At 44.3% G+C, this 20,721-nt stretch overlaps 2 protein-coding genes across 3 annotated transcripts in view; one reads left to right on the top strand and one right to left on the bottom strand.

The window, feature by feature from the left end:
- Positions 1 to 2,546, bottom strand: part of ATP1B4 (ATPase Na+/K+ transporting family member beta 4) — a 93,246-nt gene extending 90,700 nt beyond the window's left edge. Inside the window, exon 1 of the mRNA XM_032258399.1 lies at positions 2,128 to 2,546. The gene's annotated coding sequence lies outside the window, so the exon portion shown is untranslated. The remainder of the gene's footprint in view (positions 1 to 2,127) is intronic.
- Positions 199 to 20,721, top strand: part of TMEM255A (transmembrane protein 255A) — a 50,709-nt gene continuing 30,186 nt past the window's right edge. For both annotated transcript variants that reach the window (XM_032258402.1, XM_032258400.1), the window contains exons 1-4: positions 199 to 501; positions 7,229 to 7,371; positions 16,992 to 17,054; positions 19,714 to 19,803. In XM_032258402.1, the coding sequence (XP_032114293.1) occupies positions 444 to 501; positions 7,229 to 7,371; positions 16,992 to 17,054; positions 19,714 to 19,803 (354 nt within the window). In that variant the 5' untranslated portion in view covers positions 199 to 443. The remainder of the gene's footprint in view (positions 502 to 7,228; positions 7,372 to 16,991; positions 17,055 to 19,713; positions 19,804 to 20,721) is intronic.

Raw genomic sequence — 20,721 nt, 5'->3', positions numbered from 1 at the left:
ACAGGATAATTACCCAAGACCCTGTCCAACTACAGAGAAGGCTGGTTGGCTTCAGACTGAAGCCGCCCCCGCTTTCTCTGCGCAGCCCTGGCCCCAAGGGGCTAAAACTGCTCCCTGTCTGGCTTGGGAGGCTGGGAGGTGGATAACTAGGATGGGGAGACTGAAGGGGAGGGAGGAGGGGGGGTCTTGCGCAAGCGCACGCGGCTGCACGGACCGCCAATGCTGCTGCCTCCCGAAGCAGAGGGAGGCAGAAGAGGAGGGAGAGAGAAGAGGGGAAGGGAGGGGGAGGCGGCACTTGGGCTGCAGCTCGCAACCAGAGGCAGTCTTTCAGCTCTCGGAGGGACCGAGAGAGGCAATCGCAGAGTAGGATGCTCTGCGGGGCGCCCAGAGCCGGGGGCGCTTGAAGCAGCTTCGGAGACTGGGGCAACCGGGCAATTTTCACCATGCATCAGTCCCTGACTCAGCAGCGGGCCAGCGACATGTCCCTGCCCGATTCCATGGGTAAGTCTAGCGGCCCTTCCTTCGGGCAGCGGCAGCAGTGGGTGAGAGCGCTGGTCTCAGGACTGAGAACTCCCTGGCCGCCACAAAAGCCAGAGAGCGGGAAATGGGGCATAGGTGGGGTGGTCTTCACGCCCCAGTGTCTGGGTGGTGGACCAGAGTCCCAAGAGAGCGGCCTGGCTGTGGCGGGGGCGACGTGCGGAGATTGAAGCGCCAAGCTTTCGTCGGAGTCTCCCTGCCCCGGAGTGCGGGTGTGTGCGTGTTTGTGTGCGTGTGTCTACAGACTTGCAGGCGATGGTAAATCCCAGCTCTCTGAGGATCAAAACACTTCCTTGCAACCTGCGCCTTCGCTTTCCATCCGACACTCCCTCTTTGCAAAGTCCTCGCCACTTCTGAAAGCTCACTACTAATGATAATTAGAAGAATCAGGGTACTCGCCCCCTCCCAGCTCTATAGAAGCTGCTGGGAAATTTAGAGATGCAGTTGGGAGGGGGCCTGACTTGTATCTCGCTGACGGGTGGGGGGGTTGCGCAACTCTGGGGGATGGGCGGGGGGGAGAAGAAAGGGGGGATGAAGGGAGGGGAATTCCTGAGGAATCACTCAAGACAGCCCAGCCCTGCCCTCTGCAGCCGCAGGATCAACATTCTTTGAATTTGATTCTTACTCCGTTCCAAATGCACAAAATGTGCGTGAGAGTGAAAAGGGAGTAAGGGGCAGGAGTGAGAGCGCGAGAAAGAAACACCCAGCGCGAGCCCGCGCATCTTCTGAAGTCGCGCTTTTCCTCTCAGGGCGGAATGGAGGGGGAAGGGCACCCTTCGACACCTTTCCTTATAGAAACTGGGGTACAGCTACCTTCGGGCACCAGCTTGGCTGCCTCTAGAAGCTGCTTTTTGGTAGTTACAAACAAAAAACAAACCCAGTCCCCATCAACTGTTAGGCACCTTCCCAAGCCCTATGATTTCACTGGGCGGAGAAATTAATTTGGAGCCCTGGAGAGCAGGAGGGGATTGTCAAATCTTGATCCCACCTAATCTTTTAAAATTCGCCTCAGATCCACTTCAATCAAAACGAATTCCCTCTTTCCAACATACTTCATTCTGCAAAATCCCTCTGTCCCGCAGTTCCTGCCATCAGTCGGCTCAGGTCTTCTGCGATGAATTTGCAAGAACATCTCGAGTGGAGGGGGCAGGGAGAAAATTGAACCCCCTCTATAATCTCCCCACTGCCCGCAGAAGACTCAGTGTCAACAAAAGTCGTTCACCGTAGGGTCCCCAGAAAGTGTTAGCTCCTTGAAAGTGGAAAGATCCGTTTCCTCCATGGTTTTGCATATTCAGTATAAGAATTTACTTTTCCATTTTTAAGGGCGTAGTTATTTACAAGGGGGTACAAATGAGGCCAAGGACTTGGTCCGAATCCGGAGCCCAGCAGTACCAGACTCTCCCTTACTCCCAGCTCGCGCGCGCACTCTCTCTCTCCAACACACACACACCACACACACACACACACACACACACACACACACACACACACACACACAGAGAGAGAGAGAGAGAGAGAGAGAGAGAGAGAGAGAGAGAGAGACAGAGAGACAGAGACAGAGAGACAGAGAGGTGGGAATGCACTCCTTACCTTGGCCAGCTGTGGCGCCAACGCAGCCCTGGCTCCCCGACGCCAAGCTGTTGCGCTGCGCGAGGGAGGGCTGAGTGAAGAGTGCTAAGGTTCCGCAGTGTCCATTCCCGCTGCGGACGGCAACCATGTAACCACCTGCAAATCAAGCCACACGCCCCAGGCCCGTCTGCCTTTGGGGAGTGGGCTTGTTGGCGGTCCAGGGCTTAAAGAGTTGCTACTTGGCGCACTGCTCTGTGGGTTGGGGCACAAGATGAAGAGCTTTTTTTTTTCTTGGACTCCCAGGGACCCTCAGCGATCTTGTGTTTCTCGAAAGGTCTGCGCAACAAACAGCTAAGTGGGCTTCGCCCAGCCCAGCCTCCACACTGCGGGAAAGGAATAATAAATTCCAGATAGAAGCGGAGCCGGCGCCACGCATTCCACTTTTTAAAGTCCGTAGACCGACGGCACTAGCAAATTCCTGAGTTGAGTGGTAACCCTGGGTTTCCACAGTTTGGACAGGGGAGTCTCCCCGGAGTTCCTTGGCTCTGATCCCGCACAGCCCCGGCCTGAATCAGCATCTAGGCTGCTTAGGAGCTACTCCCACTTAACTTGGCTCTGGCAACGCCACCTTTCTTTGCGTGTGTGTGTGGGGGGTGGGGAGGACAGTGGGTGGGTGGGTTACTGTTTCAGCCTCCAAGGCCCGCTTTTCTGAGGGGGATTCCCTTTATTGTCAAGACACAACCGCAACCAAAACAATAAAGTTTAAAACACACAGACACACTGCACCAAGGCGCCTGCACTCTACGCTTGCTGGCTGCCTGGGAACAGAGCAGCTCCTTCAAGGCTCAGAGTGGAGCAGGCGCTTGGCAATTAAGACGATAGTAATTTGACTCCAGCGTCCACCCCCCATCCTCGCCCAGCAGCCCCCTTCTCCCTTTGGCAACACCGCCCCCCGGCGCAAAGGCACCTCTACTACAGTAGAGCATTCCTTCCTCCCAAATAACATATTTGTAATTCCCGGGCTGGCCTTGGATTTTCTCCCTTCAAAGAACTGTCTAAAGCGGGGAGGAATGGATTTCAACACCTTTAAGGAAATGCTTGTGAGATTGGCAGGGCCTTGAGGCTCTTGTGTGGGCAGCCACCTGTTTCTAGGGATGCTCAAGGCTGGGAGATCCGGGGACCCACTCTGTGTGGCAAAGCTGACTCAGGTAAGCAAAACCTAATAGGTTCAAAAGATCAACCCAGAGAATGAGCCAGGCATCAACAACAGAGTGTACAGGGCAGGATACTGGGTTCCCATCTTTACTGCACCCCAATAAAGGTTATATACCTTATCTACTCTCGGGAGGATAATCAAGAACATGTGCAAGGTAAAATAAAGTAACAGAGACAGCATCGTACCTTCTGGCAACTCACATGTTGCTTCCCTCAGATACATAATCCTGGGACTGGCAGACATCATATGGATTGTGGACCAGACCCACGGTTACAACTGTAATGGTACCAGTTACAATTCATTTACTTACTGTGTAAGATACCTGGGAATTTGGGGACATGAATAAATGATTAGAGTAATTCTGATCAATAAAAACTTCTTGGAGGAGGGGAATTTTGAGAAGGTTTTGAAAGAAGGGAGGCACCCAGATTCAAAGACCGCAATGCAGGTGTGGGCTCTGATCGGGGGAAAGCCCAGATGAGAGAACAGCTGATTATTTTTGGAAGGGTAGAGACAGCAAATAATTGGGTGCTTCTAGAGCTGAGCATCCTGGTCATGAGGAACCTGAGGTGGAGATGGGGCACTGCAGAGAGGGAGGGCTGCAGTAGTTCTGCAGGTCGGCTGCTGAAGGGGGGCAGGTAAGGCCAATGACAAGATTTCAGACTCTCTCACTGCTGTTGGTTGCAAAGGTGGTTGTTGTTTAAGCAGAAATATACTGGGTGCTGGGGAGAGAGGGTAGTAAGAGGTATTGTAGTTCTCACACTAGTTGGCCAGAAGGCTTTTAATTTGAGGGAAACCTCAGGTGTACCCTACTTTAAAAAATCAATTCTATGAGAATAGCCCACATTTATTCACACAATTCCCCCCACATCCTTCTTGATTAAAAGCGAAACAATTCTGAGATGTTGCCTCTTGTTCATTCAACAAGTAGTGACTGTTTATTAGGTATCAAACACTAGGTATAAATCATAATAATCACGATTTTCATATATCTGCTGCTTTGTTTAAGTACCTCATGGTGCCTGAGTTTTTTGGTGTGTGAGTTTACTAAACAAAATCAGAATAAGATGGTCCTGTGTTTACAGGATCATCTAAAGCAAGCCCCAAATTGTACCCAAATAAGAACGGGGGTGTACTCCCTTCTAAAATAAAACAATCACCAGGAAACTGTCCTAAGCAGACATAATAAACTGCCTTTTAGGAGCCTGGGCCACACCTTCAAGAAATGGGTGTCTTGCTCTAAGTAGATGTGAATTTTTTTGAGTCAGATTGTCACTAAAGATAAATTGAGGGGCGATTCTTCATTTTTAAAACGAGTCACCCTGGGTGGTTCCTTAAAAGTCAACTCCCCAAGTGTAACTAGAAATAATTTCATGTTACACAATTATGGTGCTTATCGTATAAAACAGCAGTGACAGGGAAGGACCCTCATGAGGGGACAGAAATGAGATATTCAACCTAGTGAGGGGAGAGTTAGGCATTTTATCCAAAGCAAATCTTTACTGGAGGCAAGGCCCCTGTGGGGATGTGGGATCTTTGCCTGGGTTTCTCAAGTGACTGAATTTTCAATTCAGGTTCTAAAGCAGGAAAAAAGATTTTCAAATGACACTATGTGGTTTGCTGAGTCACTTTTCTGACCTGGCTCCTCCTACGCTTTTAAAAGTTAGAATGATATTTGCAAAGAAGACCCAAGAGCTGTGAATAAGATTAAAGGCCAGCTGGTGGGGAAGGAGCAGACAAATAAAAGAAAAAAGAAAAAGACCACGCAGGCACACACACTCCTCCAATTTCGTCTCTAAGGTTACATGTTTTCTGGGTAAGGTGTTGAGACGCTTGCGTGTCACAAAGATATACATGGTGTATCCAGATGTTCCCTCACTCTCTTTTGCCAATTTGGGGCAGGGGAGGGCTAGAGATTGTGTGAGTGACGAAAGAGAAGGGAAGACAAGAATGGGAGGCGATGTTGGTAAGTTTATGTTAGAGCCCCTCTGTAGAAGCAACTCAGATTCACTGAGAAGTATCTATCATCAAATAAACTTAGGCACTCTGGTTTAGAGACTCCTTTAGGGTCCCTCAACATCAAGAGGAAGGATAACTAAACTTCAGGTAAAGAGAAGAAATAAATCCTGGCCTTCCCCTACCCTTCTGCTATTGCCTTCCCAGTACAATGCAGTCCAGAGCTCCCGGCTTTGCTCATGTGTTTATCATCAGTCAGCTTCCACTGCATCCCTAATAGCTCTGTCATGCATAGGGCCCTGATGTCACAGGTGTCTCCAATGGGCCTTTCTGGTTTTTTTCCCATGGAGGCTGGACTCAGGTCTCTTTAAAGAGAAGTGTCATTTCCCAACTCTTCTTACCTCTTCCTCCAGGGTGAGACATGGTGCTTTAGCATTGTAGATGTCTATAAACGTTCAAACCAATTCTACATTTCAATGAAAAATAGTCTTAAAATAGTCTCATATTAGAAATGACCCTGATGAGTCATATCCCTCATTTTTGAGGCTGACGTCAGGGGAGACCGTCAGCCCCCCCACCTCCCTTGGAAACCTCAGCAGGGACCACACTGGGGAAGAATCAATGGATGATGGGGTTAAGCCCGGGTGGTACTCCCAATGCTTTTCTTCCATACAGGAGGGGATATCTGCAGGGACCTGCAAGGCCAGCCACAGCACTTCCATCTCACCACCCAGGCCTCCTGGGTATTGCTTCATTTTCTTGACTGCCTCCCCATTCCTCCATCCCCTCTCCGCTTGCTCCCAGAGAAGCAGTCTGGGTGGCTTCTCCCAACAACTGCTTCCTGAGGCTGCAGTGAGGCCTCCCAGAAAGATGGGGTCTTATGGACAGATCCAAGTGATCTCTTTAGGGCCACAAATGACAGTGAAGACATGTGAGCAGGCGACCCCATCAGGCCTCCTCACTGCTTCATCCTCCTCATGCTTCATACCACCTCCACTAGAGAGCTGGACTCTTCTCATTTGCTTATTTTTTTGAGAACTTCTAGATGGTTCTCCCCTTGTATTTCCTCTTGAAGGGCCTCTCCCTGTGCCTGAAAAATCCCTGCAGAGTGTGCAACGGTGCTCGGTTCCTTTAAAAAAAATTAAATTGAAAAGTGAGCCTTGATACTGTTTTTCTATCTGACTTAATAATCCTGTTTTCAAAAAAATATTGGTTTGCGCTATCATGTCTGATAAGCCCTGAGTGGGAGAGCGGGTTTCTCATCATTTATATTTATGTCACCCTCACAGAAGCCTAAATGTGTGTAAGTTATAATCCTCCCATCTACCTCCCCTGATACAAATCTTTGTGGACTAATGGCCTCCAAACCCTCACTTTATTACACACATTTGTTATGTGACAAATCTTGCCAATACACCATTTTAAAGTTTATACATGAGGTGGCAAATGTCAGTAATAAATGAAAAAAAATTCCCAGTAACTTTACTTGGCTGTGATATTTACACTGAAAATGAAATTTTATATCTCTAGCTTATGAAAAAAAACTCTCTTTGGCTGCATATTGGCTTTAAAATGTTTTCATTTAATAGCCCCCAAAACACCTCCCATTTATCATATGCCTTCTAATTTGGCCTAAGAAAATGCTCTACTGATTAGTTATGACACATCTCTTATAGAGTGCCAGGAGCAGAAAAATTTGTTTTGTTTTCATGTCACTGGTGAAATTTCTTCTGTTGTTTATTTTCAAACTGGAAATACATTCTTTATTGTAAAAGTGGCACCTGATGACTCCTTCCCCACAACCCACCCCCGACACCGTCACCACCGAAGATAACTTCAGTTACCAGTAGGATCAGGAAAGGAAAACCTTCTTAGTGTTTTTTTTTTTTCTTTAAGTCAATCCCTTCCCCAGCTGACATGAGCAATTTTAGTTTCTTTTTATGCTTTCAGGAGCATTCAATCGGAGGAAACGAAACTCCATCTATGTCACCGTGACTTTGCTTATCGTGTCCGTGTTAATTCTCACAGTGGGCCTTGCTGCAACCACCAGGACCCAGAATGTGACTGTAGGAGGTTATTACCCAGGAGTTATTGTAAGTATAGAAGGTACAGGTAGGTTGCAGTAGCTTGCTTGCTGTCTGCAGAAATTCTGGCTCTGCTCTGATAGTTTTCAATTCTGTTTGAGTTTCTAGTGTTTGCTCAGATTTCCTCCTTTATATCTCTCTATATTTATGTAGAGAGGCAACTCTGGGCCCACTAAGAAGAGCACTGGACTGAGAATCAGAAGAATCCAGCACCACCCCTATCTAACAGTGTGATCCTGAGCAAGTCATCTCACTCTTTAGGACCTCAGGTTTCTGGTTTAGGAGATGTTACTAACTACCAGTGTTAACCTTAGGCTAAGGTCCCTTCTCTCTGGGCATCTGCATTCCTATATATAATAGAGGTCACCTGATCTTACCTGAAATCTAAGGATCCTGGCAGCTTGACATTTTGACCGACAGCACTGATCTCCAAAGCGATCCTGCACTCGTATCAGGAAAAAGCTGTGGAAGATGTATTCTTAAAATATGTAGATTTATTCACTTAAAAATTATATACATACATGTTTATAAAACATATAAAAATGAACATTCAAAAATTAGATAATAATGAAATAACTTTTAATATCTTCATGTGAACACAAACTAAAATGTCACCAGATCATATGTACTTAGTGTGAAGTTCATCATTAAAGATAGTGGCTTTAAAATCTTATTTCAAATGGCCCACTAGACAATTGTGAATATTTTTGGCTTCCTTCTTATCCCATATAATTAGATTGTCATTGGAGTCCTTGTTTTTTAGTGTCAATCTCACAATTTGGCTGACAAAAAGCTACCCTGGGAGTTAGAAGTATCAAACTCTGCCATTTTCTTGTTGCTTACATTTGCTTACATTATTAAGGTCATCTTCGGCTTCTGGTTTCTCAAGAGGAATCTTTTCAAGCCTCTTATCCATTTTGTTGGGGCTAGTTTTGTCAAAATTGGATAATATATAAAATGCCCCACCATCAAACCTTTGCTGCTTGGAGCTTGCCCTCCTCCAGAAGAATAGCTCACCTGATCACCTGACATAAACACGGACAGAGGGTGCCAGTGATAGTCTGTTTATTGAATATTAGTAATGTTTGGCTTCTTATTATTTTAGATAAACAATAAATAGGAAACAGGAGTTCTAATTGTTTCTGTCCATATTCCAGTGGATTGTTTTCTCTACCCCAGGATGCATGCAGTTCCCTTTGGAACCTGCTAAACTAGTTGCATTAAAAAAAAAAAAACAAAATCTCATTTGAGTCTATGTACACTGCTGTTGAACCCAAAAACCTAACTCTAGAGGTGAGATCATATTTTTAATACCAATTAAATGGCTCCTCAATTGCTAGAGAGCAGAAGGAAGTTTAGGACAGTTCAGTTAAGAAGTATTTTAGGACGCAAAGAGGTCAGATGTATTTTTTGTTGTTGTTTTGTTTCATTTCTCTTTGAAGTGAAGAGAGAGAGAGAGAGGTGAGGATTGGAGAGAGAAGCAAAGCGAGAGGAAGAGATTAAAGTCCGGCCTTGGACAAGCCAGAGCTATGAGTGACCAAGCCTAGAGCCTGTTGCCTAGGTCACTGATTTCATTCCACAGTCAGCCTCCTCAATAGCTCTTGAGAAGCTGGGACCTAGAATGGGCTGCAGGTTATGCCTCCCTGGAGCTGAAGGCTGCTGGGGGAAGTGCCTCCACAGCTACAGGCAGGCAGGACTCCTTCCAGCTGAGGGCAGGTGACCCACAGACACTGTTTGGTGCCCTCTGTTAAACATGTGAGGTGAGAACTCACGCAGTCCACTCTCTGTGGTGAGGCAAGAAAACCAGTCGTCAGCAGAATGGGTTTTATTTTTGAACACAAGCAAAGCAGGAGGGGTGGTGCGGGGAGGAACGGAGAGGGTAAGATAGTATTTTGGTGGCTTGGAAAAGCAATTTATAGGGTCTGCATGACTTTGTGTATTTCAGGTAGCTGCATTAGTAAAATATTTCTGACTGATGAGCAAATGCTGAAGCCAAGATTCAGAGTCTCTGTGGGTGAGGGGAAGGTATTTTCCATGATATTTAAGTGTACGAACTCCTATTCATGAACAGTGGCTGTGAACCTTCTCTGTGGAATATCTGACCGTGGGCGGCTAGGTTGGAATACATTAACAAAGGAAGGAGGGCGCCTGATTGCTGTTATTCAAGTACCTGATGTTCAGCTAGCACTGGAATTTGAAGCAGTGGGGGCGTGTGTTTGTGTGTGAGTGGTTCACTAAGAGCTAATATGGAAGCATTAATAGGAAAGCCATCCCTAAAGGACACTGTGCCCCCCATGATTTAACCTTTAAAAATGTGCTCTCACAGTTCCTGGAGATTGTTTCTTTAAAATGCATTTTAATTACATAAAATAAAGGGGAAAAGATAGCAGATTGAATAGCAGAAAAAATCCATTTGAGTTTATAGGTCGGATCACATTGTAACAAAAACAATTACAGCTCATACCTCGGAAACAGTAAACGCCCGAGAATCCAGATTTGTCTAGGAATGAGGTACTTTCACTAATTGAATAGTTTGGTTATTAGGGAGTTACTATAGAAACTCTAAACCTGTGGTTTCCCCACTCTGATGAGAATAAGAATGACCTGGTGAACCTGTGAAAAATGCAGATCTCTACTCCCTAGCCTAAGAGATTCTGATTCAGTTGGCTTGCGTGGGTCCTAGCAATGTGAATTTTCTTTTCATGAACTAAAAATTGAAAAAGTAATACACGTTGAATCCACCTGAGGGGAAAGAACCCAGGGGGCAGGGGGAGTCTAATTCAGGCGGACTAGCAACCACCTGGATAACTAACACGCAGTAAAATATGCTTAGTAATAAAACCAGAAGGATCATAATGTGTCATCTGGAGATTCTGCACTGTCAAATTGGTCACTTTAAATATAAACTACTAATGTGAAAAAGTTTCAGCTTATTCGAAACTCTGCTGTTTTAGGCTCTGATTAAATGTGTTAACAATACACGAGAATTTACATTTTCAAAACAGACAAATTAGGGACAAGTTATTAGATTAAAAGAAGACTTACCATACAAATCTTTTAAATATTGTGATCTCGGGTACTTAAAATATAACTCAATTTTCATAACTCTAAGTCTTGTGAAGCTTTTCGGGAGCATCTTTATTTTGCCAAATAAGATGTCTTTGTACAGTGAGGTGCATTACCATGGCATGTTAGCTACTCTGCCTGAGCTAGAATGTGGTATCATTGTTCTAAGAGACATATGCACACATGCCTATTTAAAGATGTGCTAGTCTGTACAGGCTGAACTCTAAAGTTTTAAAAAACTAAAACCAGGCTGGGCATGGTGCTACATGCTTGTAATCACAGCATTTAGGGAGGTTGAGGTGGGAGGATAGCTTAAGGCCGGGAGTTCAAGACCAGCCTGGGCAACATGGTGAGACCCCATCTCTACAAAAAGTAAAAACTAATAAAAATAATAAAATAAAAATAGCTAAGCATAGTGGTGCATGCCTGTGGTCTCAGCCACTTGAGAGGCTGTGGTGAGAGGGTCTCTTGAGCCCAGAAGTTCAAGGCTGAAGTGAACCACGATCGCCCACTCCACTGGGTGACAGAGGAAGACGCTGTCTCAAATAAATAAATACATAAAATTTAACAACTAAAACCGGCCAGGTGCAGTGACTCACACCTGTAGTCCCAGCATTTTGAGAGGCTGAGGCAGGCGGATCGCTTGAGTCCAGGAGTCTGAGTCCAACCTGGGCAACATGGCAAAACTCCGTCTCTACAAAAAAAAAAAAAAAAAAAAAAAAAAAAAAAAATTAGCCTGGGTTTGTCATGTGAGCCTATAGTCCCAGTTATGTGGGAGGCTAAGGTGGAAGGATCGCTTGAGTCTAGAAAGTGGAAGTCACAGTGAACTGAGATCACACCACTTCACTCCAGCCTGGATGACAGAGCAAGGCCCTATCTCAAAAAACCCAGAAACAAAAACCAGACACCAACAAAGACAGACAAACTGGCTTAAGAATTTTACTGGCCTCAAATGTTCAAGGAATTTTATTTATTCTAGGAGTGTTCTGGTGAGCTTTGTACTCTGAAGGCCTAAAACCCAAGAACTTCATTTGTTGCTTGAAGCTGAAAGAGACAGCTGAGGGCGGTTGCTCCTTCCCTCTACACCTCCTCTTACCTCAGGTGCAGGAAAGCGAGCCCTCTAAATATGTTTCCCAAGCAACCCACAAGATGGAGTTGCCCCCCCCCCGCCCCGCATAGTGAGACAAGCCTTTCATTCTTGCACCCTCCCCTCAGCTGCTGTATTGACACTATTAGGGCCCATACTAGCCTGAGTCTTCTTTCAAGAAAGACAGCAAAAATTTCTGCCTCATTTCCTGGAAAGTGGGTGGGAGAGTCAGTTAATTGAAAATCATTTCAGAGTTACTGTGGGATATTAGGAGATGGGACAACAGGGATCATTCAAAACAATCAATATCCCAGAAACCTTCTTTAAGTCAGTGTGGCCTCAGATTCACATGTAAAGACTCTTCTGAAAATTCCAAAGAAATTTTGATTAACATGAATGCTCAAGAAATATAAGGAGCTCTGGATAGTGGGATTTTGTAGCAAATTGTGAATTAGGCAGAAAGATTTTCAACAAGAGGTGAAAAAGTTTCTACCTCTTGTTTGAAAATGTTTCTAAAATCTAAGTTCATGCTAAAATATAAGTTCCTAACTTACTAAGCACATTTTAAAAATGACACCTGGGCTAAGTGCAATGGCTCCTGCCTGTTATACCATCACTTTGGGGGGCCGAGGCAGGAAGATCATTTGAGCCCAGGCACTCAAGACCAGCCTGGGCAACATAGTCAGACCCCATCTCCACAAGAAATTTTAGTCTCTCATACAGGTGTAGTGGTGCACACTTGTAACCCCAGCTACTGAGGAGTCTGAGGTGCGCAACGTGGGGGGAAGAATTCCTTGAGCCCAGGAGGTCAAGGCTGGCTGCAATGAGCTATGATCACACCACTACACTCCAGCCCAGACAACATAGCAAAACTTTATCTCTCTGAAAATTTTAAGAATTAGCTGGGCACAATAGCTCAGGCCTGTAGTCCCAGTTACTCAGGAAGCTTAGGCAGGAGGATTGCCTAAGCCCAGGAGTTCGAGGCTAGAGTGAGCCTTGTTTGCACCACTGCACTCCAAGCTGGGTGACAGAGTCAGATCCTGTCTCTAAATGAATAAATACATTTGAATCCTGATTTGCTGGCTAAGACTTTTATAATACCAAGAGGTTCTCACCTTCATTGGCTCCCTGTTGCTTCCTTGGCATGCCATTGAGAGCCCTCCATAGATGCTCTCAGCCTAGTCTCTCATTACTTCTCTTTTGCCAAAATTGTCAATTCACAGTCCTTTGAACACTACTTGGGCTTTTCTGCTTTAGGACCATCATAACATTTTGTTACTCGTGCCTGGAATATCCTTCCTGCTCTCGCTCTCTATTTAAGTGCTCTGTCCTATCCTAACTTGAAAACACAACAGAAATATTTTTCAAATACTGGGGTCCACAGTGGTGTCTACCATCTTTGAACTCCCTACCATAGATTCCTCCTATTCATGGTTGCTAGAAAATACTTGTGTCCTGCTTTGTGGCATCTGTTGGGCTATATTCTCATATAGCTTTGTTTATATTGTCCTCAATCCCTTATCTGAACCCTTGGGCCAGATGGGATTCAGAATTTAGACTTTTTATTTTAGAAAAATTATATAGTATGTATACTACTTATTAGCTAACAACCGAGTAGGGGCTTGAGAACCACCCTATAACCAAGCACCTCATGTTTGTATAATAAGACATGGATTTTTATACTAAGTGAGATAAAGATTATAAAATAACCTCACAACAGTTCAAGGTCAGGTTTTGCCACCAAGTTAGTTACATTAAAGAAAAAAATCATACATTTTGGTTTTAAGAGCCTTGTGGATTTCAGAATTATGAAAAGGGATCGTGGTCTGGTTTACCTAATTATACTATGAGCTCCTTTGCCTGAGTGGTCTTGATCATACCCCATGCCACCTCCTGGCCTCCAAATCACAGATCGAACACAGTACTGGCCAGAGTAGATGTCCAATTAATATTTACCTAATTACTAATTTTTTTGAGCCTTAGCCCTAGGTGTCTGGGGCAGTGAATGGGACTAGGCATAGGTGACAAGAGTCCAGCCCCAAAAAAGCCCTTGAATCTGAGTTTGATATCTAATCATCTTCTTTTTTTCCCCCACAAGTGGAGGACAGCCAAAACAAAGTAAACTAGTTATTTGTTCAGGTAATGGGGAATCAAGATGGAAGTCCAAAGGTCTGAACTTTACATGATTCCATGAAGCTTTTGATGGGAGACCACAGAGCTTATCTTTCTGAAGTCTCAAAAAAAAGCAAACAATAGATTAGAAGCAACTGTCCATTTTAAGGAAACTGTTGGTTTTACCTTCTTTATTTTCAACCCCTCAGCTTTTCCACAAATAAGACTTCTCACTCCATCCTTGCAGAGAACTTCTCTAGGGGGCAACAGTGAGGTCCTTGTTACTTGGAGGTCACTATTCTACTAACACTGGCCACAAACACAGCAAGGTGTGGCTTAAAGAACACAATCTGGGCCAGGCGCGGTGGCTCACGCCTGTAATTCCAGCACTTTGGGAAACCTTGTCTCTACTAAAAATACAAAAATTAGCTGAGTGTGGTGGCGTGCACCTGTGATCCCAGCTACTCAGGAGGCTGAGGCAGGAGAACCACTTGAACCCAGTAGGTGGAGTTGCAGTGAACCAAGATCATGCCACTGCACTCCAGCCTGGTGACAGGGTGAGACTCTGTCTCAAAACACACACACACACACACACAAGCTGTTATTCAGGTGACCCAAGGGCTAGTCCCAGACCTACCATTAACTTGCCATGAGAGGGCATACATCCTTACAATTCTCTATGACTTCATTTTCATGTCTGTCAAATTGGAATGATATCAGTTCCACCAAACTCCATAGTATTCCTGTGACCAAACTAGGGGGCAAGTGCTTCTTTAACTTAAAATGCTTTTGAAATGCAAGATCGTTTTTGCAACACTGGTGAGTTCATTAACCTGTCATCCAGGTAAGTGAATTGAATCCGTCCAGCTATGACTCAGTAGATATTAGTTCCCTGCGTGCTGAGCTCTAATCCATCTTTTGAGTTCATACAAAAATGTTTCCTCCTCTATGAAACGTTAGAGCTACCACTTATTTAGCAGCCTACCTTATGCAAATCACACTACATACTTCATTTCATATAATCCTCATAGCAATCCTGTGTGACAGGCACTGTTATGATTCCCATTTTATAGATGAGGAAACCAAAGCACAGAGTGGTGAAGGAACTGGGCCAAGGTCACAGAGTTTGTAAGTAGCAGAGACAGGAATATGTTATATTCCTGGCTGCAGGAATTATTCCCTGCTCCTATAGCACTTTGTTTTCACCTGGTCTGTGGTCCTTAACCCATTCTCCCTTACTAGACTGTGAGCTCTGGGAGGACAATAGCTACATCTTCTTATTCATATGACATAAAGCTATTAGTGAACATCAGAAAACTGAACGCATTGGAGTGGAATAGAATAGAATGGAGGGGAAGGGAAGAGAACTGGATGAAGTAACTGCCTGGCTTGGGATTTCTAGTTCTGAAGTGCCTTGTCTTTCCAGACAATTCCACAAGGCTTCCACCCATCTCTGGTCACTGCCATCAGAGAGTTATTTGCCATTAGAGGGTATGAGGGATAGGGAGTGTCTTTGCTTCCTGTCTTAGGACAAATATTGCTATCACGATTCAGGAGACATTCTGTGAATACCATTGGAAGCTGATGAATTGTTAAGCAAAAGGATTTATTTTTCCCGTAAGAAGCTGCCTCCAAATTTCTGTCAACTACACAAGTGGCCCAGAGTGCCATAAGCACAGACTATTCATGGACTTTCACCTAAAAAATAGGAGCTATGGAACTTATCAGAGGGGGAGACAAGAGACAAGATAGAACAGGTAAACTCTCTGAGCATGAAATAGGGCACACAATTATAGAATTTTCCAGCTCAAATAGGGTTAGAGCAGTTCAAAAGTTAAATGGCTTTAAAATAACAATAATAATCACTAGAACAAAGTAATATTTAGTGAGTACTTACTAACAGGTGCTGTGCAAAGTTCTTTGAATGTATCATCCTAGTTAATTCTCATAAAAGCCCTATAAGGTATTCACTACTGTGGTTCCTGTATTTACAATATAAGGGAATTGAGGCTTAGAGAGCTTAACCAGTTTGTTCAAGGTTACACAGACATAGAAGATCTGGGGTTGGAAGCCAGGCTAGTGTGATACTTTATGACAACATATTTTAATTATATTTGAAATAAGACCAGATGGGAGACAGGCATAGCTTGAATGTTGAATGAGGATATTCTCAGTAGAGTCTTGGATATTATCCTCATGCACTGCAGCATCTATTTCCCAAGAGAAATTGCTGGCTGAATGGCCCTGCACAAGGAGTCCCGGAGATTTACATTCATTCCTTCCCTTCATTCTCTTTCATTCTTGGGGTTTGAGAACACCACCCAGTCCCCTTACACTGCCCTACCAAGCTCCTCCCCATCCCTTGGGTCTATTAGATTCCCAAACCTAGGTGCAAGGCTTGGGGGTCTCAAATTGAAATAGATGTCCCTGTGAGCCAAAGTAATGCTGCAGCTGGAAACCCAGACCATTAGTGAGGCTAAAGAGAAAAGTAACTACATCACTGAACTTGTGTTAAGATTTATTGGTCCATTCTCACCACTTTTTACTTCTACTTTCATCCCCATCAACAGCTATCAGTTAGTGATCATTTTCAGGTAAGACTGGCAGACTCAGTCCTCTAATGGCAGAGCTGAGAGGGCAGCGAAATCTGCTTTACCAAGCCATAATCCCAGCCACTTAGACAGGGAAATTATTTTTCGGGGTTTTACACTGCCATTTCTATTCACCCTTTAATGAATGTTTTCTGTCCATAAATGAAGCAGGGATGGAAGAAGAGGTGAATAAGTGCTAACATAAATTGCAGTGGGTCAACCACAAATATAGGCTTTCAAAAAATTTTTTTATATATTTTTAGTGTGGGTTAAGGTGCTTCCTGATTTCTAAAGTACTTCCTGAGTTGGATTGGTGTGCCAGATGCATCACACTTGCTTTTGTAAACCTTTATTTTGTGATCTATACATCAAAATGGCAAGTCTTTTTCAAAAAAAGATAAAGATCAAAATATAACATATACTTTTCATCATTATATGTCTCTTACTGACTCACCAGTCACATGCTAGGTAATAGATATTGAAATTGAAATAGGCAGGCTCTGAAAAGCTATGGGTGACCTTTACTTTTAGTTTTTGGGCGCATGAGTTTTTTCTTAGTTATGATTCATAGCTACACCCTTGTAAAACTGGCAAATGGTGGGAAAAATACTTTTATTGTACATGCTGTATTTGTGTAAGTAACAACTGCATGTGGCTTTAGCATTGATACCCCAGTTTTTTCTATTATCCTGAATCATATCCAGGGGCTGGAATAATTGTGTGGTCAGCCTGACTGTCATCCCACATACTATGTATGCCATGTTGCTTTGCAGCTCGGCTTTGGATCATTCCTTGGAATCATCGGATCAAACCTTATTGAAAACAAAAGGCAGATGGTAAGTTTTCATCCCTATAGAGTCAGTTCTTCCTCTGAAAAAGCTCCACATTTATGTGAAGAACTAACACATCTCTTAAGTCTGTGTGATTTGGTCATAAAAGGAACTACTACTTTGCCATTTCTCCTAAACCTCTAGGGAATGTGTTTTACTGTGACCCTGTGGTATGGGATTGGTTCTCATCTTGTTTGATGCTCTCTCACTGGCGTAGCTAGATTTCTTATGCCAAAGGGATAGAATATTCTGGATCTTGCCCTTTGCTTTCCTCCTTACTCCCGAAGGAGTGCTCCAGCCTATCCAATCAGGCTACGGTCCTCACCTAGAATGCTTTTGCTTCCGTTTCTGTTACTACAGCCCTGGATTATTGGTGACCCTCACATCTTTCTCTCTGATACATAATCTTTTCGGTAAGTTTTCACAGAGAGTTCCTGCCTTTTAGGAGATTACACTCTAGGAGACTTTGAATGCACAAGCAAATGTACTTGTGGCACAAAAAAGATAAAATAAAATTATGAAGCCATCCTAAAGTATCTCCATTACCCATAGTTCAAAGCTAAGCATGTTGTAAGATTGAAAGGAAAGACAAGCATTTAACAGAAGGTGAAGCTTCTATGTCTTAATAGGGGCCCACAAGGGCAAGCTGTTATATTTTCCCAGTTCAATCTGAAAAGGCTTCCTCAAGGATAAGGGTAGAAGATACAGACGGAATTGCAAGCATATTGCAGTTTTATAGAGTTGTAAATCAAGATCAAGATGCCTGGTGCGTGGTCAGACGGTGATTGGGCTCCCCCTGTACAGTCTCTGTGGCACTGAAACTTTGATAATGGGGTCTATTTCACAGCAAGTTTAATCAGATAACGTAATAGCTCCAGGGACAGAGAACTCTAACCATATGTTTTCCCCCAGCAGTGTGGGGAATCGCTCTCAGGGGAGTTCTAATAGTTTTCTTCTTCCATTTCACCTGGACTCCCTCTTTACCAGTTGTCTTTGCACTTTGGGCTTAAATTATTCAAAATAATGGGGGAATTTTAATTGTAGAGCTGATCATAGCATAGCTAATAATGCCAATTTCATTACAATGTTCATCCATTATTTACCAATTCTCTGTTGCACTGTAAAGTGAGAATTATGGGGAGAGGTTTCTGAACAACTCCCAAAGGAGATAAGTATTTCCTCCTAGCCTACTGAGGTGGGAGAACCTTAGGGTGGCTTTGATTTTTTTTTCTAAGATGGAGTCTTGCTGTGTCACCCCGGCTGGAGTGCAGTGGCTTGATCTCAGCTCACTGCAACCTCCACCTCCCTGGTTCAAGCCATTCTCCTGCCTCAGCCTCCCAAGTAGCTGGGATTACAGGTGCACACCACCACACCTGGCTAATTTTCTTTGCATTCTTAGTAGAGACAGGGTTTTACCATGTTAGCCAGGCTGGTCTCAAACTCCTGACCTCAAGCAATCCACTCGCCTCTGCCTCCCAAAGTGCTGGGATTACAGGTGTGAGCCACTGCGCCCAGGGTGGTCTTGATTTTCATTTTCTCCTTCTCCCTGGAGAGTAGCTTAATGCCATGTGATCTCCACATCTTTTCTTCCAAAAACCTCAAGGAGGAAAAATGCTGATTCCATCTAGCCCTGAGGGTCCGCACAGGCAGGTGGTAGGCTCAGGTAGCATCTATCCCTGCCCCTGGAAACACCTTGAAATACTTATTTCCCCCACATTGGGTTGTAGTAGCATCTTTGTAACAGTAGACAAGTTGTTAGGAAAATTTCTGTTACCTAACACAATTAGAGAATAGGGCAGCCTGGTTCAAGTAAACAGTTGTCTTATTTGAAAGTTTTTATATGTACCATACTGGCTGTGTGTGGTGGCTCACACCTGTAATTCCAGCACTTTGGGAGGCTGAGGCAGAAGGAGTGCCTGTTTCCAGGACTTTGAGACCAGTCTGGGCAACACAGGAGACCAGTCTCTAAAAAAGTTAATAAATTTAAAAAACATGTACCATACAAAGTTGATCAGTTTCAGAGACATCAACCCTTCAACCTTTGTAAAACGTTCTTGACATTTAAGTCCTAAGTTGAATGTCCTCTTTCTTCAATGCTGCAGAAACCCATGTAGAGCTGTGCAGGACCTCAGAATCATCCTTGTCTTCATCAGTGCCCACTATAGCATCTAGTAGCAGTGTGAGGGGATAAAAAGAACACTGGACTAGGAGTTGGTGGGCACCAGGCTTTTCCGTAGACTAGATGGAGACCCTGGGCACACCACTTCCCCTCACTGTGCCTCCATTTCTACATAACTAACATAGAGGATTGAGTTACCTAACGTTAAAAGTCCAACATTATTTCTGAGTCCAAGCATGGAAGGGCCATGCAGTCAAATTCCTTCATGGACAGCATGCTAGATACCAGCAAGCCTCCTCTTCATCTGGGGCTCACAGAGTGAATTTCTTAGCTTTCCCTGAAAATGCAAAAATTGCCTCAGTTGCCCCTTATCTGCCTCCCCTGCCTACCTCCCTTCCACTCATTTTGCATGACTGAAAAGAGCATTCCCATAGGGTGGTAGGCTAGAGTTCTGCTTTGGCTGGAAGTCTCTTGGGGATCACCTGGTCCCCAGAAGCACCAAGAGTGAAAGACTAACAGACACTTTTGTTTTGCTCCCCCCTACAGCTGGTGGCTTCGATTGTGTTTATCAGCTTTGGTGTGATTGCAGCTTTTTGTTGTGCCATAGTTGATGGGGTCTTTGCTGCCAGACACATTGTGAGTATTTTTTCACCCTGAGTTAAAGTAAATGTACAATACAACAAGGCCCCATTGAATGTGTGCTGGATGTTCATCACTTTGCTAAGTGCCATGAGGGGTACATGAGAGGGAGAAGACACGGTCCTTTTTCTCAAGGAGTTGGCAGTCAAGATGAAGACACCAATGAACACACAGACATCTAGAGAATGGGATCTAAGCTGGGAGAACAAACTCCAAGTGCCATAGTGGCTTATCTTGGATTCCAGAGGTCAGAGAAGGCATTCAGTGGTGGTAGGGCTAGACCTAGGCCTTCGACATGTGGGTAAGATTTGGGAAGGCAAAGACACTGGTGTCAGGGAAGTGACTTAGAACTAGGGTTGTGGGTAACGGGGTAGAGAAAGAACAGCAGGAAGCCACATGACTTATGGTCAATGCTGTCACCCAAACCGTCTCTGAAATGGCATCTGAGGAAACAATTCCTGGGCAAGGGGAAAAATAAGGGATGCAAAAGAAAGGCCCTTTTCCTGATTTTCTTTCAGGACCAAGAATATAAATGTAGGCCTCTCTCCAGATCCATCCCATCTGATTTTAAGCTGAGAGCAGCCATCTTTTACATCTTTTTCTTCTTAAAAAGTCAAACAACACCTCAGTAACTTTAAACATCCATAATTCTACCACTCTAACTTGGCAGTTCTTAGTGTTTTTGCATATTAGCCGCTGAGCATATACCTATTTTTGTAGCATAGTTGCAGTCAATGATAGTATGCATACTATTTAGTATTCAACAGGAGCCATCTTAATAATAATTCCTTGTTTTTGTGTGGTGTGTTTAGCTTTTCAGTGTTCCTTCACATCTATTACTTCATTCGAGACCGTGATATATACAGGGCAGGCATTATTATCCCCATTTGACAAACGGTATTCACTCTGAGGCCG

This window comes from Sapajus apella, unplaced genomic scaffold (genome assembly GCF_009761245.1).
Source record: "Sapajus apella isolate SASKATOON/1434 unplaced genomic scaffold, GSC_monkey_1.0 scaffold102, whole genome shotgun sequence".
Lineage (NCBI taxonomy): Eukaryota > Metazoa > Chordata > Mammalia > Primates > Cebidae > Sapajus > Sapajus apella.
The sequence above is the reverse complement of the archived record's forward strand: the minus strand, read 5'-3'. Positions and strand labels throughout refer to the sequence as shown.